At 39.3% G+C, this 25,662-nt stretch overlaps 1 protein-coding gene across 2 annotated transcripts; it reads left to right on the top strand.

Annotated features, from left to right (window-relative positions):
* Nucleotides 1-49: 49 nt before the first annotated feature.
* Nucleotides 50-25,500, top strand: LOC308693543 (bridge-like lipid transfer protein family member 2). Of its 2 annotated transcripts, XM_081370487.1 has the most exons (41): nt 50-141; nt 240-306; nt 796-923; nt 1,021-1,147; nt 1,378-1,427; nt 1,507-1,648; nt 2,141-2,259; nt 3,484-3,544; nt 3,648-3,837; nt 5,096-5,219; nt 5,299-5,423; nt 5,541-5,608; nt 5,727-5,863; nt 5,958-6,076; nt 7,156-7,343; nt 7,451-7,715; nt 7,851-8,056; nt 8,903-9,941; nt 10,994-11,185; nt 11,266-11,468; nt 11,543-11,661; nt 11,750-11,973; nt 12,412-12,602; nt 12,735-12,834; nt 12,920-13,119; nt 13,292-13,589; nt 13,747-13,904; nt 13,988-14,194; nt 14,288-14,387; nt 15,488-15,670; nt 15,762-15,883; nt 15,968-16,123; nt 16,259-16,380; nt 16,482-16,662; nt 16,803-16,889; nt 19,241-19,351; nt 19,454-19,589; nt 21,851-21,972; nt 22,060-22,161; nt 24,006-24,140; nt 24,239-25,500. In XM_081370487.1, exons 3-41 carry the CDS (start codon nt 856-858, stop codon nt 24,422-24,424), a joined length of 6,663 nt encoding a protein of 2,220 aa, XP_081226613.1. In that variant the 5' UTR covers nt 50-141; nt 240-306; nt 796-855; the 3' UTR covers nt 24,425-25,500. The 2 variants fall into 2 exon arrangements, with proteins under 2 accessions (XP_081226613.1, XP_081226612.1); XM_081370486.1 differs by having other exon boundaries at nt 51-306.
* Nucleotides 25,501-25,662: the final 162 nt, after the last annotated feature.

Raw genomic sequence — 25,662 nt, 5'->3', positions numbered from 1 at the left:
TGCTCTTCTCGTTGGCTTTTATTATGAAAAAAAAAAACCTCTTAATATTTCTGTTTTCACACTTGAAATAAGTATTGCAAGTGCAAAGCCCATCACTTCAATTCTAAACCAAAATGAAACCTGCTTTATCAGCTTTCAACCGTATGTATTTGTAATTATGTGTGTTTTAAGAGGCATATAAACATGATTAGCATGTCAGTTTGTTGACAGAAGGCTGTCATGATCCCGTTGCTCGCTAGCCTAGCATGAGACGGAGGGGCGGTGTACACGTAAAGATCCATAGGTCTGCATTACAAACCATTTCAGGTGGGTAACCCGACTTAATAGCTGCTAATAACATCAAACACCTTAACTACGAAGTTAAATAATTCTTGGTTGGATTGTTTTGCCTGTTAACTTGCTTATGCTTGCATTGCCAGATCCGCCCAAAAGCTGTTTGCAATGCCAGAGTGGCACAACACTGAGGCTGACGATCAAATAATTAGATTGTGTTGAGAATAAAACTCAACATAATATTAATTTTACACTGTTTATTGCATAAAACTCTCAGTTTGCCTTTGTGAAATGGTGATTAATGCAACACATTCTGGTTCTGTGTCAGTATCCAGCCATATGTTTTCAAATTGTGATATTTTAAATACCTAATATTTTAGAAGACACTGAATATATATCAGAAATTTAAGAGGAGTTCATATTGGTAAATGCACTTATTTGGTTTCTTAATTCTTAAACTTCCATCATTCCATCAAGTCTTGGAGATAATTCTAGAGGAATTAACATATGTCTGTTTGACAGGTGGTCTGGAGTCAGCGTGCCATGATTGTAGGCTAAATGTGAAGAAACATCTGCAGCACAATGTCTGCCCTGCTGATTGCCATCTCAGTGTTTCTCATCCTGGCAGTTGTATTAATTTCACTCTTTAGGTAAGAAACCAGCATACGTGAATGAATACGTCAACTTACAGAAGTAAAATGAGTTGCAAATGATACATTAAAACCTATTAAATACATGTTTTATTAGATGGTTTGCCTGCAGTTTGGCTGTTCGTTTTTTCCACAATGTCCTGAATGCTGATCTCAAGATCAAGTCTGTGGGTCTGTTCTCGGTGCGAGGAATCAGTGTTCAGTTTCAGCCTCAACACACTCTGGTTGGTTTGGTTTCTGCATCAATAAAACATTGCCAACAACTAGCAATCATGTGACAAGGCATGTAGTAGAATGTGCAACAGGTTTTCAGCAAAGTTTTGATCTTGATCTTTAGAAATTTGCATATCAAACGTGATACAGTAGGATTTATAGGGTTAAGAGCTGCAACTGCTTTGATGTTTTATGTTTTCTGGCGAAACATAAAAATTATTTTTCACTTTGTGTTTTTCAGGAAATTGACAGGATATGGATTTCTTGTAAATTAGTTAACCCGGACTTGCCGTAAGTATAGTAATGAGATGTAGCTTGAATGAATATTGTCTGTTGATAATCGTATTTCATTGTGTTTTATTTCTTATAGGAGGTTCTTGGCATTGTGTGTGGGTGATGCTCGGCTCCGCTTCGACCTGCTGGAGCCCTTTAGGCCCCGGGCTCCCAAAAGCAATGAAGAGAATACTAAAAAACTTGCTCTCAGTCCCTCTACTCTGCATTTTTTCTCTCAGGTGAACTTGAGTTTCATTTAGAGTTCTGGAGTGTTTCAGGTTCAATACAAGTTAAGCATGCTAATGATTACCACAGAAGATAATTTCATATCGTTCTGCAGAAAAGAAAATTATAATAATGCACTTGCAATGGAAGTAAATACTATAAGATATTGCACTGGGATAAAAGTTTAGGTACTTGTGTTCATCAACACAAGACTTAAACATACTTCTAAAAAATCGCTTACTAAGTTGGTCCATTGCTCTATTTAAAAATATCAAGATTTTAACATTATACTTGTTAACGTATAAAAATCATTTACTAAGTTGGTCTGTGCAAAATTATATCAAACCTTTTATTTCCTTTACACACATTTTCATCTAAAAGTGTTCATGTAAGTGCTTTTAAAACCTTCAGAATGCCTTTCTCTATGGGCTTCTATTGAAAGTGTGTTACTGTAAATGTGATTTTGTATACAGTTCATTTAAAGTTTCCAGTTGTCTGTTTTGTAGCTGCTGTCGTTCCACATCGACTCCATAAATGTGATGGTGTTGAATCTGGCCCTGCCTGAGTCACTCTGGCACATGACGTCCTCTGCCATCACTTTGCTGCTGGATCATCAAAGTAAAAGGTGAGTAACCTCTGAAAAGGAGAACTTCTGCTCTTTATAAAGACCTTTGCATGGTGTTGTTACTTCTAGCTGTGTGCATAGTTGGGTTGAGCTCAGGGCTGGCTAGATGGGATGCACTGATATTAAAATTTTAAAACTAATAAGCCGGTAACTATTTTCATGTTGGGGCCGATATAAATGAATAACAAATGGCCATGAATGAAGAATAAATGGCCAATATTAAAATACTTTATCTAAATAAAAAAATAAATAAAAAAATCAGTCATGTTACAAGCAACAAGTAATTTTAGGCATCACAGATATTATAATGTGCAGTATGGAAAATTGGACATTTAAGTGTTATTCAATTATTAGTGTCTTTTTAAGATTAACTGTGAGCGTTAGATGACGGCAACAGAACACTACCCTTCAGAAGTCTGGGGTTGGTAAGATTTTAATATTTTAGACTGATGTCTCTCTCTAATGTTCACCCAGGCTGCATTTTATTTGATCTAAAATGCAATAAATATTGTGAATTATTATTACAATTTGAAATAACTGTTTTGTATTAGAATATATGTGACAAATTAATTTATTTCTGTGATGCGAAAGCTGTTTTTTCAGCATCATTACTGCAGTCTTCAGTGTCACATGATCCTTCAGAAATCATTCTAATATGCTGATTTGCTGCTCAAGAAACATTTCTTATTATTATCAATGTTGAAAACAGTTTTTGGGTTATTTGACACAAAATTGTGCAGTCCTACAAACAAGCACAGCAAACCCGGAGGAAAAAAAAAACACAAATAGATTTTCCCCAATTCGTGGAGTCCTACTGTGAACTCAACTTGATTAAACATTCTTATTATTATTATTGATGTTTAAAACAATTGAGCTACTTAATATTTTTTTATGGAAACCATGATACATTTTTTCTGGATTCTTTCCTAAAGAGGAAGTTTAAAAGAGCCGCATTTATTTAAAATAGGAATCTTTTGTAACAATGTCTTAACTGTCACAATTTAATGTGTCCTTGCTGTATGAAACTATTTATTTCTTTAAAACAATTCTTTCTAACCTTTTGAATGGTAGTGTAATCTAAATGTACATGTACAATTAAATATCCAATATCTATCAATATTGATATTTTTCCCAACTTGCACCGTTTTGCCCCTGAGCAAAGCATTTAAAGAAACAGGTTACCCAAACGCCCACTAAAACGACAACTTCTTGATATTTTGTTAGGTTGGCCTGGGATTTCTCAATGGGACAACTTAGCAGTAAAGTTCTGAAGAGCAGCAGACTGGTATGTACACCACATATATTTTTGTTTTACTTCACTATGTTGTGTACAAAACACATAACTGGGTTACAAGGTGATAACAGAGTGCCTGTTCTCTCATTAACAGGATACATGTCTGGCTGAGGTGTCCCTGAGTCTGGCCCTTAATGGTGACGTGAGTCTGCCTGATCTCAGGCCAGGCCGTCTGGGACTGTGTGTCAGAACTCTGCTGGCTGAACTTCACGAGGGTCTGTTCCTCAGCCAGTTGCCCAAACTTCCAGGATCTGCTCCAGCTCAATGCACCAGTCAAACTGCAGGTTTGACCAAACCATGTTTTAAATTTGAGATACACACATTAAATTAGGGCTGCACAATTAATCATTATTCTGCCAAAGTCGTGATATGGCTTAGTGCGAATATTTAAGTTTCAGAGTGAAGTTTATATTCCAGTGTTTTCAGTGTCTCAAAGCATCTTGATTCACTGTAAATTCTGCTCCGTATGAACTCCATCTCTGCATCTGCTCTGAGTTTGGGACATTTATAACATGCTTTTGGGGTCACAACATGTTCCAACCGTCTTTCCAAACTTGTAATTAGGAGAATTGCTTATGAAATGGCTGTTGTCAACAAAAAACAAAATTTATGGGCTCCCTGTGGTTTTCTAAAATAAAACCTTGATCATAACATTTCAAAATGATGAAATGAAGACAGCCATCCAGTAGTATTGTAGTTTTACAGTTGTTCTGCTAAATAAAATTGTATATTTTTACAGTGAAATATTAAAATAGTGATTTCTTATTTTATTTATTGTTTATATTTAGTAATATTGATTATAATTTTTTATTTACATAGTTATATTGCTTTATATTGTTATATTGGAGCTTTAAATTCCACACAACACTCACACGCGCACACGTTTTAAACTGCAATCAGAATTTTGTATTAAAAAAAATTGCAGTTAGGATTTCCTTAAATTGTGCATCCCTAATTTACATACATAGTTTTTATAAATATTTAGATTTTTATTTAATATTTTAATGTCATTTTTATTTTGTATTTAGTAATATTATTTTCATATTCTGTTCAAAATTTGTTGTGTTTTGGTTGTTTTTATTATTTATTTTAATATGTTAATATATAGTTTTTATAAACTTTTAGTTCAGTTTCCGTTATTTTAGTGCTTCATGTTAAACTAAACAAAAATTAGAAATGTTGCCTTGGCAAGTAAGTGAATTCAAATTAGTTTAAGTTTTTATATTTTAGTTTATTTCAGTTCAAGTCTTTTTTTTATGGTTTTAGTTTTAGCTTGCTTTCACACTGGCAGGTTAATTTGAAACAGGACGAGTATGAAAAATTGGTATTGTGAAAGCTGTCATGCGGACCCCGTTTTTGTTGACGTAAGATGAACGCAAATGCACCAGGGTTTGATAGAATCAAGTTGAGTGTGAAACCAGACCAAACCTTGGACTCAGACCGCAGCAAACGTGCCCAATGTGAGAGACCCCTTAGTTAACTAATAACCCTGCTGTAAATTCAACTCTGTTAAAGCTTTTATAATGTTTATGTCTCTTGAAGATGATGAAGAGGACTCTTACATTCAAACGGAAGCAATTGAGGGGCTTCACAAACTGGTTCCACAGAAGGTCAATGTGGATTTTGAAAACACTAATATCACACTCTCCATGCACAGTCAGAAGAGGTAAGCTATGCTGTTAGAGGCATTGGGATTAATCTTAAATGATGTTTTTGTGCTCTAACAAACTATGTTTGATTCTCAGACACTTGAACTGGACTTTGAAGTCTTTGAAGGTGGGTTATGATCGTGATGATGAACAGCTTCCTCTGAAGAGTTTCACCCCTGAGCTCAGTTTCCCACAGAGCCGCCTGGAGCTTCTGCTGGAGGGTGGGTGTAGGACTCAAGAACACACTCTTTATCACTGTTATTATTGATTATACTTAAGGTTAGGAATATGAACAAAACCTTAACCATAAATATTGTGGGTGACTGGGTGTTTTTCAGATGGCCTTCTTCTGTCACAAAGTAGACAGAGGATTTTATGTCTAAACACTCTCAGAACCATACTGCAGGTGAGTTGTTTTGTTGCTTTTGTGAATTCTCTATCCAAATCAAAGCATTTGTCTTTTTTTCTTTTTTTTTGATAAATGCTTCTTTCATTATTGTTTCTGTCTTCACTCCTCACTTAAGGTGACATCGGTTGACATCTCTAGCACGGTCACCATCAACACTTGTATCATCCACTACCGTCATCAAGAGTTCTCCCATTGGCTGGACATGTTGTCATGGGACCAGCTCTCGCACAAAAAAACGACTCGTAAAAAAAGGTATTAATCCTCCACTTGCTTGGCTGAGCGTCACAGATGGCTGTGATTGAGGTCTTGTTTATTGTTCTTACATAAGTGTCCTTTTGTCTCCCAGGCATTTCCCTCAGCTGGATGCTCCCGTGTTGATAAGCTCCTCCGTGTCCAATGTCAATGTGTCCGTGCAGTTAGGAGATACGCCACCCTTTGCTTTGGGCTTCATCTCAGCCAATGCTGGTAAATAGCAAAGTGTGGCTACTGAATGCTGTTAAGCAAAATGGACAGTTGGCTTAGTTTAGTTTGGTTGTTGACTTGCCTTCCTCAACAACAGCAGGTTTTGTTCTCTGTCAGACATAAATTAGTATTTTAACTCTGAAAAAAATGATGTAGCTTAGCTGCATCCAAGAAGTTTTTATGATGACATATATTCTGAAGATTTTGAAGAGCACAGTTTCAAAGACCAGAAAACATTCTTATGTGACTGATCTGCCCAACAGAATCACATTGACTGTGGCATTTAACATCCTATTAATTTTGTCGACATTTTAAGTTTTAAGTTACATTTTAAGCCAATAATATAACTAGCCCCTTAATGCAAAATGTATTATGTAATATTAATATTATTTATATAATTAAGATACGTTCTTGCTTAAAAATATTAATAATACTATTTATATTAATTCATATTTTATAATTACACAATTCAGTTTTTGCATAATTATTAAATTATTATGATTAATTATAGTGAATATAGTATATTAATGATAGCTAAAAGGTTAAGAGAACACAGACATGGAAGCTGGAATGCTGTTAAAGAAAAGAAAAAAAAAGGTTATGAGCATCAGATCAATGTTTAATATGGGACACAAAAGGTCATGAAAACCTCATTAAAAAATCAGATTTGAGTTATTTTAGTATTATTATATACTATTATAGTATTTATTATTTTAATTGGCTTTTATTTTTTTTATTTTCAGTTTTAATTTAAGTTTAAGTTTTACTAATTTTGTTATGTGCTTTTGTCACTTGTGTTAATTTTTTTAATATTTCTATTTAGCTTTCATTTGTTTATTTCTGTATTTTAGTACTTATTTTATTTCAGTTAGTTGCCAAGGCAGCATTTAGTTTATATTTTACTTTATTTCAGCTATATTTCATTTAACCAAAACTATTTTAGTAGTTTTAGTTTTCGATAACAAACACTGACTGTAGCCTAAAAAAACAAGGACTAAATTCTTATTTAAAAATGAATGGCAAAATAAAAAATGTACTGCATAACTGTTGTGAGGTGTGACTGACTGTGGTGTGCCTCACAGAACTGCAGCACTTGTTGGACTCAGAAGAGGATGACGTAAAGAGTCTGACTTTGACTGAGAAAGCTTCTCTTTCCCTGGATCATTTCTGGTGGCGTGTGGGCCAGGGCTCCCACATCCAGCAGGCTCCTCACCCGCCTGGAAAACATGTCTGGGGGGAAGCCCTTATTCTAGACTGCCTCACACTGCAGGTAAAATCAGCATGTATTTAACTAATAAGTTGTCGTTCATTGTGCATGATGGACTATATTCTGAAATTATCTGGCTGTGTGTGATCCCCTTCTTAATTTGTTCACAGGGCAGCTATAGTAAGCAGAGGACCGTGAACTCCAACCCTTCTAGGAGTGTTTGTATGGAGTCCAATCTGAAAGGCCTGCAGCTGGAAGTGTCCGAGACTTGCACTCTGTGTCTGTCTCGTCTATTCTCCGTTCTTAAACTGGACAAAGCAGAACATTTCTCCTTACATTCCCCTCTTGAAAAGCCTCCAACCTGCCCACCACAACTCTTTAAGTTTAAAGTCAGTCTTGAGGATGTAAACACATTCACACTCTCCAATGTTGCAGGTAGGAAGTAAAAGAAGCCCTTAAAATACCAGTTGCACTCTGATTCTTTTCAAAATAATTTTTTTGCATTACATTTTTTATGCATGTTAGCTTGTCCCAGTATGTGAGGGTTTGTTTTTCTGAATTGCACTAAAGGGGCTGTTGCAGTGAGGGTGGACACAGTGGTGGCTGAAGGATCGGGGGAGAACTCAAGTGTGTCTGTCCAGGGTGTTTCTCTGGCTGTGGTGAAAGCCATCACTGAGAGTATGGAGCCCTGCTGCCCAGCCGCCCAAACTCCCAACCCCATCCTGACCCTAACCACGTTCACTGTCTCCTACCACATCAGCACCCGCAGTCTGGAGGTACTACACTGCTCCTACACACAGCTGGCATGACCTCAATCACATAGGATCAGTTATATCATAACCACTAGTTCTCAGAAGTGATTGCAGTGACTGCATGAAAACACATTTATAGTGTCACATTTATTTATTTATTTATTCAAAAACAGTTCATAGCAATTGAAACCCATTAACAGTTATAGTGGGGTCCTAAACTTTTGAGACCACACTGAAAATCTGGGATTGGACTGCATGTTTTGCTACAAACATGTCAAAATGGGGCCTCATTTTTAATTATGTCATTTGTTATGGTGGCATATTGGGTGATAATTTGTGATCTAAATACTTGGAGGGGGGACAGCTATTTGTACTATTCAAATAAACATACCTCTCTCATTCGACTCAAATCCTAATGTGTGTGTTTTGCATACTTGACATTAACTGCATTATATAAGTCATTTGGACTATAAGTCGCAGCACATATCCAATGATAAAATAATGACTTAAAGTATTCTATAAAATACAGTATTTGTTTAAAATTCATGTGCCTTTGTAATCTTTAATAAAAAAACATTAACTTGCTCTCCCCCTCGCAATGACATCTCTTCTCTGATGATGAGTTCATCGGCACAAGGGCAGAACAATAATTCCTCCCCTCCAGCAATCTGTCACTCATGAGATTGCAGCAATTAGCAAACGGCCATGATCCGGTCAATTCCCAAAGGAGAAATCAAGTCCCATTCTCATTTGCGAAGCCATTTCACTCAGATATACGTCACAATATGGAAGAAAAGATGTCGTAATTTCTGTTTCATGCCAACTTTAACCACAGCTTGATTTAATTTCCTCCTATCTTTATATGATCAGGTGCAGAGTGAAAATGCTTTAATAGTGCAGTGGACCCCATCGGATCACATGTTTCTGTATCAGCACATCACAGAGAGCCAAAGCTATTGGAAGGCTCTGTCTGCATCTCTAAGCCTAAGACAAAAGGATGAAACCGAGTCTGCAGCCTCTTCCTCTGGCATGTTAGTGTGTGTAGAGCTGGCAAGCACTCAGTTTACCGCCCATGTGGCCGAGAAGAACTTCATCATCTTCAGTGCAGAAGCACTGTCGCTTTCCAAACGCCCTGGAGCCGTGCTGATGAAGACTCCTCACCTGGTGTTCAACTTTGATGGCAATGATATCTTCTCCTTTTCTGGTGCAGAGGTACAGATGCTGGATGACCTCGAGGTGATGCAACAGCACAGATCTCAATTCCCTTTCCTCCAAACATCTCACAATCGCACCTGGCTCTTCACTGCACCCAGCCTTGCCATTGAGTTCCCTTATCAGTACAACTTCTCAGACACTTTCGACAAGGCCATCAGCGTGCAGAAGTGGCTGAAGACCCTACACAGAGGTGCCGCACCGCCAGCAGAGCCTTGTAGCCTGCCTCCGGACCTGCTGATCCGCATCAACCAGTTCTCCTTCGTGTTCCTGGACGACGTCTTTGAGATCAAACTGCGCGACAATTACGAGCTAATGAAGGACGAAAGCAAGGAAAGTGCCAAGCGCCTGCAGCTGCTGGACAAGAAGGTGGCTGACCTACGCAAACAGCACGGCGAGCTCCTGCCGGCCCGTAAGATTGAGGAGCTCTACACCTCCCTTGAGCGCAAGCACATTGAGATCTATATTCAGAGATCTAAGAGGCTGTACGCCAACACGCCCATGCGCAAGTCCTTGCTCACCTGGACTGTGTCGGAGTTCGAGCTGGTGGCACTTGCGGATCAGTCGTTGCACGGTCCTGAGCGGATCCGAGAGCAGCTGAGGGACATCGATGGCATCAGCCCTTTCCCTAGAGAGGGTCTGCAGCTGGTTGTCCAGTGGTGCCGTGCTTTCAAATTCAAGCTTAATGCATTTCTGGGTAAGTCAAGCATGCTTTAATATAGGAGTGTCCAATCCTGCTCCTGGAGGGCCAATGTCCAGCAGAGTTTAGCTCCACATTGCCACAGCACACCTTTCCTGTAGCTCAAACAGTAGAGCACAAAACCAGCAACTCTACAGTCATGAGTTCAATACCCAGGTTATGCATGAATTGATCAAATACCTTAAATGCAGTGTAATTCACTTAAGCGTCTACCAAATGCATAAATTGAAATGCACCTCAAAGTGTCTAGTAATCCGGAAGACCTGAATTAGCTGGTTCAGGGGTGTTTAATTGGGGTTGGAGCTAAACTTTACAGGACAGTGGCACACTGGCTCTTGAGAAGCAGAATTTAAACACCCCAATGTTAATACGTAATCTAATGAATGATGCTTGCTTTGCTATTTTGTGAATATCTACTGTCAGTAATCTGACACATCTGTACAAAATGAAATCCCTACCTAGACATCATTTTAAATTCACAGATTGTGCTAATGCTACACTAAGAAGACTTGCTTTCACCAAAATCTGAAGCAGCATGGGATGAATCCTTTGTAGAGAAGGCAATACCAGAATGTTATTTTTGTATTACTTATATACTAGTTTATATGAATATTTTTATTGGCTATTATTTTAATATTTTCTGGGGTTTTTTAGATGCATTTTTAGTTTATTTATTTATATTATTATTTATTTCAATTCTGTTAGATATTTTAGTTGCTTCAACTTCAAATTTCAGTTATTGCCAAGAAAACATTTGACTTGTGTATATATATATATATTTTTTTTATTTAAATCTAAAATTTATGTTTAAACTTATTTCATATTTATAATAGTTTGGTGAAAAAAAATCATCCAAGATGGCCAACAAAAGAAATGGCAGAAAAGTTTTGATAAAATCACTTTGGATTAATTTTAGAATTTACTATTTTACCTCATTTTTGTGTCCCAACTCTGTTGAAATCAACTTTGAGTGTTAATACAGGATTCTATTCTCAGACGATTATAATGGTCCATGATAGCTAGCATGCTCCTTTTCCTCTGTGGTTCAGTGCGTATCCGGGACTACCCTCGATACCTGTTTGAGATCAGAGAGTGGGCTCTGTCGGGACGCTTGATGGGCACCGAGCAGGATGGGCAGCTGAGAGCAAAGCGCAAACAGGTTGTCCAGCTCGGCCAGCCTTGGGGTGATGTGACCGTTTACAGGAATATGCCACCACTGAAGTTCTACTACGATGTCCATTGTGAGTCACAACACCCTATTGATCTTGTAAGTCTCTGGTGGCACAACAATAATACTCAACTGGTCTAATTCTTTGTACAGCAAATATATCCCTCTACACCATTGTGTGGGGGCCATGCTGGGATCCTGCTTGGACGCTGATTGGTCAGGCTGTTGATTTACTGACCAAACCTACAGCTGACCCGTCCCCTCTACTGACCTGGTGGGATAAAAGCAGACTTCTTCTGCATGGCCGCTGGGTAATGGACATCGAACAGGCCAACCTGCACCAGCTCGCTACTGAGGTACTAACACATCCCAGGCTCCTTCCTAAAAACCCCTCACATCTTGTGTTGACTATAATGTTTAATTTGTGTAGGACCCTTACAACACTACAGAGAACCTGCACTGGGAGTGGAGCAAGCTAAACTTTGACTGGAATCCTGGGCAGTTTGTCTTCAAGGGTGACCTGGACGTCAACGTTAGAACAGCCTCCAAGTACATGACTAGTAGTTGCATTGCATTAAAATGTGACTTATGTTTTAATTTGTGATGATTTAACGGTGTCTGGTCTGTTTCTATACAGGTATGATGATATCTGCTTCTTGCATCTCCCAAGCCTATGTATGACCCTTGACTTCCAATGGCTATGCCATGGTAATCCACATGACCACCATGCCGTAATGCTCTGTGCTGCTGAGAACGTTGCGGATGTCGCCTCAGTCCAGCCACATGACTCCTACAGGGCCTTCCGTTCTGAAAACCTCAACCTCTCCAACACCATGGACCTCGACCAACACTGTGGCAAAAGTTAGAACTATAGACCTTTTTTTTTTACAAATGCTGATCAATGCTGGAATACACTACACAACCTTTAAAATCAGAACAGATTTTAAAACACTAGGCATTAGACACTTGCCAACTTTGTAAATGGTTGCAGAGAAAACTAATTCTTGCAGAAACACGTGACAAATGTAAGCAATGTGTTCTAAAATCCGCACAAAATATCAAACATGTTTGATTTCTATCGCATCAAAGGAATCAAAACCAAAAAAAAAAATAAAAAATCTCAGTCTGTGCCCATCAATGCACGACATGATTTTTTTTTTTTTTTTACAAATCTGTCAACTCCAACTGCGATCTGGTTCTGACTTCCGGCAACATGTCGATTGCTCTGATTTTCAGTCTGGATATCAGCCTTAAAGGTCATTTCAACTTTAGTTTTAAATTGTGTATATTTTCTCTCAGAGCTCTGTCAGCCCAGAATCCTCCTCTACAGCAGCACCCTGCGCTGGATGCAGAACTTCTGGGCCACCTGGACCAGTGTGTCCCGGCCCATCTGCAGAGGCAAGCTCTTCCAAAGCCTCAGACCCTCCCGCAGGAAGCTCGGACAGCACTACAAACAGATGTCCTACACGGCGTCTTTCCCACAGCTACAGGTAAAACACCGGCTTCAGTCACACAATACTTTGTCTATCTGTCTTCTTATTCAAAGGATTTGAATCTTTTGTCATTTTGGAATGATAGTTAAAGATTAAACAGGTTAAACCTGTATTAATGCTCCTGTGCAGGTCCATTACTGGGCATCATTTGCTCAGCAGAGAGGCATTCAGGTGGAGTGCAGTAAAGGTCATGTCTTCACCAGAGGAGCACAGAGGCTCATACCACAGGGTGAGAGAACAAACAGCCTTCAGTCAATCTCTCTGCTTAACACACCCTGTTGAAATGTTCTGCTGAAATGATACCTGTTTCACAGCTGGCACTGTGATGAGGCGACTGATCTCCGAGTGGAACGTTACTCAGATGGTGAGCGAGCTCTCTCTGGTCACCGTGCACCTCATGGCCTCCACTTGGGACGAGACTGCCGACCACCAGATGAACGCCCAGGTGAAGAAGACCCACCTACTCAGCCTGTCTTCACTCAGCTACCAGAGACAGAGCAACCGCATCGAGGAGGTGATGCGCTTCTCTTACATTATCATTTATCTACAGGAAATAATATTTCACTATGTATTATATTATATAAAATATCACTCAAAAGTTTTCCCAGATGAAGTTTGTGGCAAAAAATTTATTGACACACTTATTTCACTGATATCAATCTATTTCACTGCTTAAATTGTCTCAGGAGGTGAACTCAAAAGACGAGACCAATGCTTCATACACGCACAAGTTGTGTTTAGTGGACTTGCGGGCCTCTTGGACCACCACCAATAGGAACATTGCCTTTGGGTTGTATGACGGCTATAAGAAAGCAGCTGTGCTAAAGAGGAACCTCTCCACAGAGGCTCTGAAGGGTCTGCGAATCGACACCCAGGTGCAGATGAAAAAGCTAAAGCGCTCCATGTCCAGCTACTCCTCAAACACTGCTCCCACTACACCAGTCATCACCACAACCACCCGCCCAGAGAAAAGTCAGAATGAAGGTAGTCTCTTCTTTAGACTGTAAAATCTGGTGCATTTTGTAGCTCATTTGTGAGGTTTTATTATTCCCGACTAACAAATAAGTTTTGAAACTGGCGAGTCCTCAGTCTACATAGGCTTTCTTTAACCCAGTTGATCTGTTTCTGTGATCCTTTTTAGGAACCTCCATGCTGCAGAAGCTTATCGAGGAGACTGATAAGTTTGTGGTCTTCTCCGAAGAGGACGCCGGAGTGAGCGACCAGCTCTGTGGAATTGCTGCATGCCAAACCGATGACGTTTACAACCGCAACTGGTTTATAGAGCTCGTCAACTGTCAGGTATGAATTCTAAGAGCAGTAACCTATAGTGCAAGATACTGTTTTAGAAGATCTAAACATCTTCCCATGTGCACTGTGTTTAGATGATGTTGCGGGGCACAGAGACTGCCGGCTGTGTGCTGGTATCTGCCGCCAAGGCACAACTATTGCAATGTGAACACCATCCCGCTTGGTACAGCGACACACTCAAGCAGAAGACCACCTGGACGTGCCTACTGGATGGTATGCAGTATTTCGCCACCATGGAGCAAAACCCCTCTGAACAAGAAGACTGGCAGCTGTGGCTGGAGGTGAGTTCAGAAGTCCAGATATCACTCAAATACAATTTATGACTGACAAATCATTGCCTTACAGCAGTCAAATCCTATTTTGTGGACCTACAGGTGAAGAACATTGAGGAGCACAGGCAGAGGAACCTGGACTCAGTGCAGGAGCTGATGGAGAGTGGCCAGGCTGTTGGAGGCATGGTCAGCACCACCACAGGTGTGCCATTTTAAAGTGCCCATATCATGTTCATGTTAAGTTCATAATTATATTTTTGGACTGCACATATCAAAACACATTATTTTTTTTCTCATACTGTAAACTGCTGCACAACCTTTTTTCACCCTCAGCCTGATATGCTCTGTTTTGGTTCTGTTCTCTTTAAAGCCAGCCTTTCTGAAGAGTTGATTGTTTAGAGTGTGTGTTTTATATGTAACAGCCCTTACCATAATCATGTTTTAGCTCCATGAGCAGCTGTAAACAGTATTATACATATATGGTAACTATTGTGTCAATATTGGAAGTCCATACAATATTTGTTTTTTTTTGTTTGTTTTTTTGCCCTTGCAATGAAAAAAAAAAAACGTACAAATCACCTCCCAAACTGTTATTTGACAGCGGGCCAAAGAGGCCAGTAGGTGGCCATTACGCAAATGTATAACATGGGGATGACAAGGAAATAATGGCAGGGGTACAAACATCTGATGTGGGCTTTGTAACTTTGCAGATTGTTTACATGCACTAACATCTATATTACACACCAAAGCAGGGGTCTCTAACCCTGCTCCTTGAGGGCTACCATGCGGCAGAGTTTAGCTTCAACCCTAACCAAACACACCTGAACCAGCTTAACAAAGTTGTATAACAGATAAGTGTGCTGGAGCAGGGTTGGAATTGAAGTCTGCAGGAAGGTAGCCCTCCAGAAGCAGGGTTGGCTACCCCTGCTCTAAAGGAGAGGTAAACTCAAAAAAGTATAATAGTTGTCCTTTAATTCATAGTCCCTTTAGTTCTCTTGTGGATCACCTCATAATGCCCTAACAACTGCTTAGAATACCCTGGCCAAGCCTGTATTGAAATAAGCTCCACAGCAGATTTCTACCTGACTATTAAAGCGGCATTGCATAACAAAAGTGTGGACTTGGAGGAAGACAATGAGGGCTTTGGATTTCATTTGGGTCAGGACCATTGAGAGTAAAGATTTCTCCCATTTATTTTCCTACAAGTGGGCCATCTCTCATCCTTGGGGTGGTGACTTTTGCATGTCCAATCAGCAGCCACAGTCTAGTGTTTTTTAACTATTTCCTTTGGCTCTGATTTAGACTGGAACCAGCCGTCCCAGGTGCAGGAGACCCAGCAGGTCCAGCGTATCATCTCTCGCTGTAGCTGTCGCATGTACTACATCGGGTACAGCCACGACATTGACCCTGAACTGGCCACCTCCATCAAACCACCAGAGATCAGTGACCGCCATGAGAAGGAAGACCTTTTAAAGAAACAGGCTGGTATGTGACCTCAAGCGAAACAGGAACTGGCTTAAGATTCTGTAAGTTGTTTAGTCAGAGCTATATTATTGTTTTGTTCCGGTCATATCAGGTGCGGTCGACACCTTCACCCTCATCCACAATGACTTGGAGATTTCCACCAATCCAGTGCAGTACTCCATGATCCTGGACATAGTCAATAACCTGCTGCTCCATGTGGAACCCCGACGCAAGGTTCGGATTGTCTGTAAATGTCTGAAAACCAATTTTGGGATAAGTTGTTTTGTGCCGATTGGCTAAATCTTTTGCTTTATTTAGGAGCACAGCGAGAGGAAGCAGCGTGTGCGTTTCCAGCTGGAGATCTCCAGCAACCCTGAGGAACAGCGTAGCAGTATCTTGCACCTTCAGGAAGCAGTACGTCAGCATTTGGCTCAGATCCGGTGCCTGGAGAAACAGATCTACTCCAACATGAGGGTTAGTGCACATCTGCGTTCTAGTGTGTTCAGTTCACGAGAAGCATGAGCCACCCGCATAGCTTTCCATTTGAGATCATGTCCTCCAAACTACTCTGAGGTTCATGCATAAGACCTTTGATCTGACTCCATACAGTCCCAATCAGAGGAGTTCAGAGGAGACGAGCTGTCAGACATCAACCTGCGCCTGCAGAATCAGCTCAACCAAGAGAAGACAGACATGCAGATGAAGAGTGAGGAACTCAATATCCTCATCCGGTTGGTCACCATTACAATTCTAGCAATTGATAATTTAATAGCAATATTAGATTAAAATGTTTTGATGTATCAAAGTCCCTCTATATAAATCTCCCTCTCAGGTGTTTTAAGGACTTCCAACTGCAAAGGGCAAACAAACTGGAGCTGCGGAAACCCCCAGAAGACGTTAGCGTTGTACGTCGTACTGAGATCTACTTTGCTCAGGCCCGCTGGTGTCTCACGGAAGAAGATGGACAGTTGGGGATTGCTGAGCTTGAACTGCAGAGGTTCATGTACAGCAAGGTATGTCTGCAAGGACTCACAATTTAGAGGTTTTGGTTGAAGTTGCTGAATGTTCTTTGCTAATCATTGGTAAAATGTTAGCTATGTATGTGACTGCATGATTGGCTACAGATCTCTTAAAGGGATGTTCTCTTCCACAGTTGAACAAGTCTGATGACACAGCAGAGCATCTCCTGGAATTGGGCTGGTTCACAATGAATAACCTGCTTCCCAATGCTGTGTACAAGGTACAGCTGCTTAATGATTCCCACTGGATGTCCAAGAGGGCTTAGTTGAAATATGAGAAAAACATGACATTATTTCAGATGTGTCGTTGAATATCTGCTGTTATTGATCTCTAAGTTCTGTAAATGTTTCTGTGTCTTTTTTGACATGCATAAATGAAGCCTGCATAGGGGGCTCTGCACATTTTTATTAGGTGCCATTTTTTAGGGAGGGAGCAGGACGGTCTACTAATTGTCCCACAGTCAACTAGTCGATCAGTTGGAGGTCAACTAAACAATTAATTATCATTTTAGCTCTAATATTTAAGGTACCATGCTAACGGTATTCTAGTTTGACTGCCCTCTCCCCTGACGGTAACATAATTTATTAGTTGTCTAACAAACAACTAGTCAATTAGAGGTCAACTAGACAACTGGTTAAAGATTAGTTAACGTTTTAACTGTAATATTTAAGGTATTATGTTTCTGTATTCTACTTTGACTACTAGTAGACTTATTGACTGTCCTGTCCCCTGACTGTCACCTAGTTTATTAGTATTCCAACAACCAAATAGTCGATTAGTTAGAGGTCCACTTTGGTTTATCTAGAGCATTTTATCACTAATATTAGGTTGCATGTAACATTGAGATTATTTGTCATATTAATTATTGTTAGAAAATTATATACAATACATTTAATAACAATTATTGTTGATGAGAGCAATGTTCTTGATATTATAATCCACTATAATAGTGCTGATACTGTACATCCTTGAGAAACATGTTAGATCTGTGTTTTGTTGGGGTGTGACAATAACCTTAGCTCACGAGACCATACATTATATTGAGTTCCCAAGACTATTTGAACTATTTTTAAGAAATCTTCAGTGACAAAATATATGACTGGAAAAATAGTCTTTTATTCGACTGAAAGTCACAAAATGCAAAACAATGCAGGTGCATTTTGAAACTAATCTAGGGCTGTCGCTTATGATTATTTTGGTATTCAAGTAATTGGTCAATTATTTTGACAATTAATCGAGTAATCTGATGGGTTTTTTGTTCAACCTATATACATCATGTATTATAATAAATGCCTGCAGAGGGCGCCAATGGCATGATTGTTGTTGTTTCACTTTACAGCATGATCCAATCCAGTTAAAACTTGTTTAATATTGGCCAAACAACATTTAATTAAAATGTTCGGTAACACTTTAGTTTAGGGTCCAAATATTACTATTAACTAGTTGCTTATTTGTGTGCATATTACTAGGATATTAGCTGTTTATTAGTACTTATAAAGCACATATTAATGCCTTATTCTGCATGACCATATTCTATATATCCCTTAATCTTGCCCAATACCTAAACTTAACAACTACCATAACTAATAACAAGCCGTAATTAGGAGTTTATTAAGGCAAAAGTCATAGTTTAATAGTGAGAATTGTACCCTAATCTAAAGTGTGACCAAATGTCCATTTATCTTTAATATTTGGTCATTTCTTTATGATAGAGACTCTACAGCCACTGTAATTTCTTGAACAAGAACATGTGGACATTAAATATGCATTTTGAAATTGCAATGAACAATTCACATATTTAAAAACATTGATGTATTCTCCTGTGTTGGCGTAGATTTACTGACAGTATTTGAAAGCTGAGACTTTTTCATATCAAAATGAACATGCTCCGTTCTGTCTGTTGGCGCGTTGTCCATGTCCTCTTTGCTTTGCAAAGTTTTTTGCGTCAATTGCGAGAGTCTCACACCAAATGCGTGAGAGATGGCAGCCCTGCAAGCACTGTAAAAGGTCAGCTCGCGAGACAGCTGTTCACCTCAATGAGAAATATCGTCATATTTTAATATCGCGAGATCTCGTGGCACAAGATCTAGTCACACCCCTATTGTTTTGTAAACGACTCATTCAGACAACCCGCGACAAGTTCATTTTAGCATTGTACACATCTCTTCTATTTGTTAATCTTTTAACTCTGCTTGGTTTCTCTTGTGCAGCATGTAAGGGTATGTATGGAGTGGGTAAAATCCTATGTTTGTTAGTCCAACACCTTCATCCTCATCCAGACATGCCTGCTCAGAGAGTTTTACGTTCCTGTTTGGACAAAATTCACCTGCATTCTCCCTTATAGTTTGATATTCCAGGCTAATGGCATTGCCTTCCACTGTTACATCGTTTGTCTTTTTATTTTATATTTTTACATTCGTCCAGTCATTTTCGGTTGGCTTTGACCGGCAGGATATGTAACCATGTCCATGTTTTCCTTTTGTTTCATGGTGTGCATCTCTAAACACATACAACTACTTCAGTCAAGTGGGGACTGTGTAAGTGTAATTGTGCTGATCTTCTGTGTTGTAGGTGGTTCTGCGTCCTCAGAGCTCCTGCCAATCAGGACGCCAGCTTGCCCTACGCATCTTCAGTAAGGTCCGCCCCCCGGTTGGAGGGATTTCCGTCAAAGAGCACTTTGAGGTCACTACCATGAAATCCATTGCTGTTTACATCATAACACTGGAGGACCTTAATCACACATATAGCTGTCCTCTTCTTTCTGAAAAATGTTTTCATTTGTAGGTAAATGTGGTACCACTCACCATTCAGCTCATGTACCAGTTCTTCAAGAGGATGATGGGTTTTTTCTTCCCTGGAAGAAATGTGGAAGAAGAGGAAGTTGGGGATGAGGAAGACAAGTTCAGACTGGTTACCACAGGTTTGTGAACTTTTCTTTCTTGCTATGAGCATATGAGTATCCCTGTTGTGACTCAACAATGTTCACCTATATCATATGCAGTAGGGCTGAACGATATTCTGTTGTAACATCGACATCGCGATGTGCGAATGAGCGATAGTCACATCGCCGGAACATGCGATGTGAAAGGTAGTAGCACCCATAATTTAGCTTAAATTGTACCCAGCATTACTCGTCATAATTGCATTTTTACTAGTAAGAATTCAATTAGAGAGCTCTACAATTCAATTCTTAGAGAACGGTAGCACACAGTAAACACGAGTTTGTTGTATGGCTTTTTGCTGAGGTGACATACACATTCCGCGTGCCTGCACAGTGATTGGTTCGCTGTGCCGCAGCTCACCGCTCACAGCCAACATTCACTGGCAGTCCTATAGCTAAAAATGGGCGACGAAGAGGATCCGCTGCCAAAAAAAAAAAAAAGAAGTCAAAATCAGCTATTTGGGACTATTTCGTCTACAAAAAGGAGGATGTTGACCAAAAAGAGGTACTTTGCTGGAGTGTTAAAGTTGTGGATGGTTGTCTTTTTTAAAAAGTCTTTTGTTTTTCGTGTTCGCATTTATGAGGAAAAAACAATGTTACGTGACAGTTCTCAATTACGGACGCGACCGTTATGAAAGCGGCACTAAAAGACTGCTTTAAAACTTTCACAGAGACCTCAAACAGAAAGCACAAATCCTTTCTTTAAAGCAAATTTCGTTTTGTATTAATTGTATCTTAATTTTAATCAGTGTTTCATTATTCAATTTCCTGGATTTAATAAATAAAAAATAAATATAGCAGACATAATCACGACACGGAGGTGCCAGCGCCTGAACTGGAGATTAAGCTATCATCCATGAACCGAAACTCAGCATATAAGGTAGCCTGCTCTCCTCACACACCTAAAAAAAAAAAGAAATATATCTATTATCTACTGAAATCTCTACTTTTAAACAGAACTATTCAAAACAAAATAAAACTATGTAATCCGTATGAAAAGTGCATTTCTCTCCTGCGCGATCACTACTGCAAAGATCGCGAGTCAGTATTGTCAACTTCATCTTTACAGAAAACACTTGTTTATTAATAAACAATTAAAATGTCTCATTGTAATATTTTACATATTCATAATGTTCTTTGTGACAGCTTTTAGGTGCCGTTTACATGAACGCGTCACTGCATCAGCACCGAAAACATAGAGACACAGAGAGAGAGAGAGAATAATTTTTTTTTTTAACTTATTTTGAGGAATTATAGCCTAATGAACAACAAACATCTGTTAAGAGCGCTGCCACGTTGGATTGCGTAGAACGTTCACCGAATTCTGACAGAAATATGTTCTAATTTTGGAATAAAATATTAATTTGTAATGAAGCTTGCTTATTAGTGAAATTATTAATATCATGGAATGGTAATTATTGATTTTAGCCTGGATTGATTGCTTGCAATATCGCAATATATATCGTTGGAAAAAAAAATCCCAAGATTGTGCAGCCCTAATGGGCAGATATCTTGAAAAAAAATCTAATTCATTAGAATTCATTTGTAAGTACAAGAACTGGAGGGGAAAAAAACAGATCCTCTTGGAAAGCCGTATTTAAGTCACTGTTCTACGCCATTCTGTTCCTGGTGAACTGATAAACTCTTTTTCTTTACATTCCTGTTTTAACCACTCTCTGCACTCGCTGTACTGACATCATCAGTAGCTTGCCCCATGCCGATCAATATCAGTTTACATCGATTCTTTTTCCTCCATTTCTCTTTTTCCCCCCATCTGTACTCCTGTGAGGGTATTAGATTGCTGTCTGCTGATGTTATGCCACACTGATGGCCCATTCTTGGCTATTAAAAGCTCATTGCTCCTTTGACATTGAAGTGTTTTGTATCTGATATTGCTTCAGGGTGACTTTCGTGCACATTGTGGAGTTGTGGGAGGGGCCGATCACACAGAACATGTTTTTTCCATTCCACTACACTTCTTTTCCATTATTTTTCAATGTAAATACCCGCGGCTAGAAAGACCTGTTTGACCGTTGCTAGCATCTCTTTTGCAGCGTCTCATATGTGACATGATGTTCTAAAAGCGTGGAGCTCAAGTGAAAAGAAGTTAATCTTTTAAATAAAACTAGACCTTGCGGGTTTTTTTGTTTTTTTTCACTGACCTGTGTCCTGTGTTCTTAACAGCAAAAATGTGTTTTGTGCGAAATGGCCCTAAGGCTTATTTTCTTCTTGAATCACAGGTGTCGTGAAACCCAGGCAGCTCTCTGAAGACTCCATAGGAGGGCTTGGAACCGGGAAAGGGGTCACGCAAGGGTTAAATCGAACCGCTGGAGTCAGGAGGTCTTTTCGCAAAGTACCTGAGGTATTTTTATTTTAAAGCGATGACAGTTAAAGTGTCTACTTATGAACGATATTTAAGTTTTAACCTCTAAATCTCTCCCCCATTCAGCATCCTGTTGATGACATTGACAAGATGAAAGAGAGAGCAGCCATGAATAATTCTTTCATCTACATCAAGATTCCTCAGGTTCCCCTCTGCGTTAGTTACAAGGTTGGTCCTGGCTATTGTTATTATGTTTTTAAAAGACTTTTCTTAAAAGGTTAGTTCACCCAAAAATGAAACTTCTGTCATTAATTACTCACCCTCATGTCGTTCCAAACCTGTAAGACTTTCGTTCGTCTTCGGAACACAAATAAAGATATTTTTTTTTTAATGAAATCTGAGAGATTTCTGTCCCTCCATTGACAGCCTACGCAACTACTACTTTGACGCTTCAAAAAGTTCATAAAGAGATTGTAAAACTAATCCATATCCATAATCCAGCGGTTGAGTACAAATTTTCTGAAGAGACACGATCTTTATATGATGAAATGATTAAATTTAGTGCATTGATCAGCGAACTTAGCCTGGCTAACGTCAGACCTCGCCTCATTGAGACGTGGTCTGGGAACCACATGTTCATTTTCTCGTATTTGAGGCGTGGTTTACGAATGCCCAGAGCCGTTTATTGGGCGCTACGAATGTCTATCAAATGTGCCTGTACGTAGCTCATAGCCAATCGTTTCAATTATACCAGATGACGTATGTAGAGCGACAGAAATTCGACGAGGAAGAAGACGAAATAAACTTGCGTTCTAAACTACTTAGAACACTATCTAAGGCTGCATCTGATGCCATGTTGGATCCATAGATATAAACAAACTGCTTCGGTGTGTCGCATAGACGTCGTCATCGTCTTGCTGCTCCCTCCCCGTTCTGTGATTGGTTCCCTTTTTAAGGGGAAAATCTGGTCCATGGTGTCCAGGCTGCCTAGCAGCGTGAATAAAATCGCGCTGCACGCAAGTCAGCATGGGGAAACCCAGGCTACAGCGAACTATCCCTAAAGGGAAAAATTATTTGTCAATATGTTTTGTGTTCCCCTGAGAAACCTTGCTTTCCCTTGCAAAAACTTTTGCGTTGCACCAAGAAACTGTGTTTACCCACAAAGAGCTCAAAAGGTTTTGCGAACTAACTATTGAACGCAAAAGCACTGACTTATTTTTCCTCTCATCTCAATTTTTTTTCCCACCACCACGTCCCTTCAGGGGCTCCATACAAACGTGCTGCGTAACACACAAGAATGAACCTCATTGGTTCTACACGTCAAGCAATCATGCTTGAGCTTCAGTTTACCACAACTGATGTGTGAGTTGATAAATGTTTATATGTGACCCTGGATGACAAAACCAGTCACATGTGTAAATTTTATGAAATTGAGATTTATACATAATATGGAAGCTGAATAAATAAGCTTTCCATTGATGTATGGTTTGTTATGATAGGACGATATTTGGTCGAGATACAATTATTATGTAAATCTAGAATCTGAGGGTGCAAAAAAATCGAAACATTGAGAAAATCTCCTTTAAAGTTGTCCATTTATGTTCGCGATTGTGCTGCATTCACTCACAAAAACACATTTTTTATATATTTATGGTAGGAAATTTACTAAATATCTTCATGGAACATGATCTTTACTTAATATCCTCATGATTTTTGGCATAAAAGAAAAATCGATAATTTTGACCCATACAATGTATTGTTGGCTATTGCCACAAATATACCCGTGCGACTTGTGACTGGTTTTGTGATCCAGGGTCACATATGTGAATAAAAGCCTAAATTCAAACTGTCCCGATCGTGTGAATCGTGGAAATCGATGAGCGGAATCCGAATCCGGAAAGACTCTCAGAAATCATTCTAATATGCTGATTTGGTACTTGCAAATGCATTTTTTTGTTTTTTTTTTTCATTCTTTTCTTTTTTTTTGTTAAATAGAAAAAGGAACAGCATTGTTAATATTCAATTCACGTTCCCTAGTGTGACTATGCGTTTCTCTTGTGGTGTATCTGTAGGGAGAGAAGAGCAGTGTAGACTGGAAGGATCTGAACCTGGTTCTGCCCTGTTTGGAGTATCACAACAACACCTGGACCTGGCTGGACTTCGCGATGGCTGTGAAGAGAGACAGTCGTAAGGCTCTGGTCGCACAGGTAATCCCTCTCAAACACCTCCGTCCCAAACTCAACCTTTAAATACAGCACATAGTAGAGTTCAAATTCCGTTTTACTTCCGTCCCAAAATTAAACAGATGATAAAGGAGAAGCTACGGTTGAAACCAGCCTCAGGCTCCGAGTCTCGAGGTAAAGCTGCAGATGGGAAAGCAGACAGCAGCCTCCAGCAGCAGGTGGAGGACGAGAAGGCGAGACTTTTGATCGGCTTCAGCTCCGCCGACAGGAGCTCCAGCAAAAAGAGCATCTTCAGTCGCCGCAAGTGAAGCTGCTCCACGTAGGTGCTGGTCTTGAAGAAGCGCTGCTGTACCTTACAGAGTCCCCGTCAGCGGGAAAAGGGTGGGAACTATGATAAACAAATCAAGTCCGACTCCGAGGTTCCTCTCATCTTCACCAGTGGTGCCTTTAAACGTCCGCGCCGGGTGCGGACACGAAAACCAGCGCCATGGTCAAGCCATGACTGCTGGCAATGAGAAGATGAGATTGTCATTCTACTGTCTAATACGAGTGCTGTACACCTAACATTGTTTTTGTGTTCCTGTTGTGCCATAAATCATTTCAACATGTTTAAATTATCTACATACAGGATTAAACTATCTTTATTAAGTAAGATAACATCCTCGCAGCTCAAGACTGTGTCCCACAATTCAACAGTTTATCTTTCCGTTATCTCTGTTTTGTGTTTTGAGCATTTTAACGCCTCTCCTGCTGGATCAGGAGACACTTGTGTTTGTTGGGCAGAATCTTGAGCCATGCAAACATGCAAGAAGAATCTGAAATTCACATATACTGGAAACCCATATTAGCCCACTATTAGTGAAATAGCCAAAAAATCTAGAATTTGTCCCCATTTGAGCTCAAGATTAAATTGTACTTGACATTAGTTTGTTGACCACTGTTTTACTGTATTAACTACATAGTGCAATACAAAAGCAAATGGACTGAGGATCTTCTGCTTGTAGAGCGGTTGGGTTTTCGGACGTTATGGGAAGCATCTTGTTTTATGCCATTTTTGCAGCATCTCTGATTAATACTTTGTAATTTTAACACTATGGCACTTTTTACACAAAGTATTTTCTGATATTTTTGTATCTGTGGTTATCTTCTGTATCTTCAGATGCTGCTGATTTTTGCTTGTCAGCTTCAAAAGTGAAATCTTATTTCAGCTTGAATGTTTAAAATGAGCACTATATTTAGATTTTCTTCCCCCCACTGTGTCAGGCAATGATTCTTGTATTGTTCTTTGTACAAATAATGGGAGGTATTAAATGTCACTGAGCATGTAAATTAATATGTCAATAAAATAAAAGCAGGCCCCAATGAGCTCTTCAAACTTATTTTTTTATATTATATAAGTAATCAATAATCTGTTATAATAAGGATACATCAATATTATTCTCAATTATTATTAAATTATATTATATAATTTCTCAAACTGAGACTGAATTGAAGTAAACAGAAAAGAATAATATACTATGTGTAGCTACCAGATTTTTATATAATT

The sequence above is a fragment of the Scardinius erythrophthalmus genome, assembly GCF_964197995.2.
Source record: "Scardinius erythrophthalmus genome assembly, chromosome: 7".
Taxonomy (NCBI): domain Eukaryota; kingdom Metazoa; phylum Chordata; class Actinopteri; order Cypriniformes; family Leuciscidae; genus Scardinius; species Scardinius erythrophthalmus.
The sequence above is the reverse complement of the archived record's forward strand: the minus strand, read 5'-3'. Positions and strand labels throughout refer to the sequence as shown.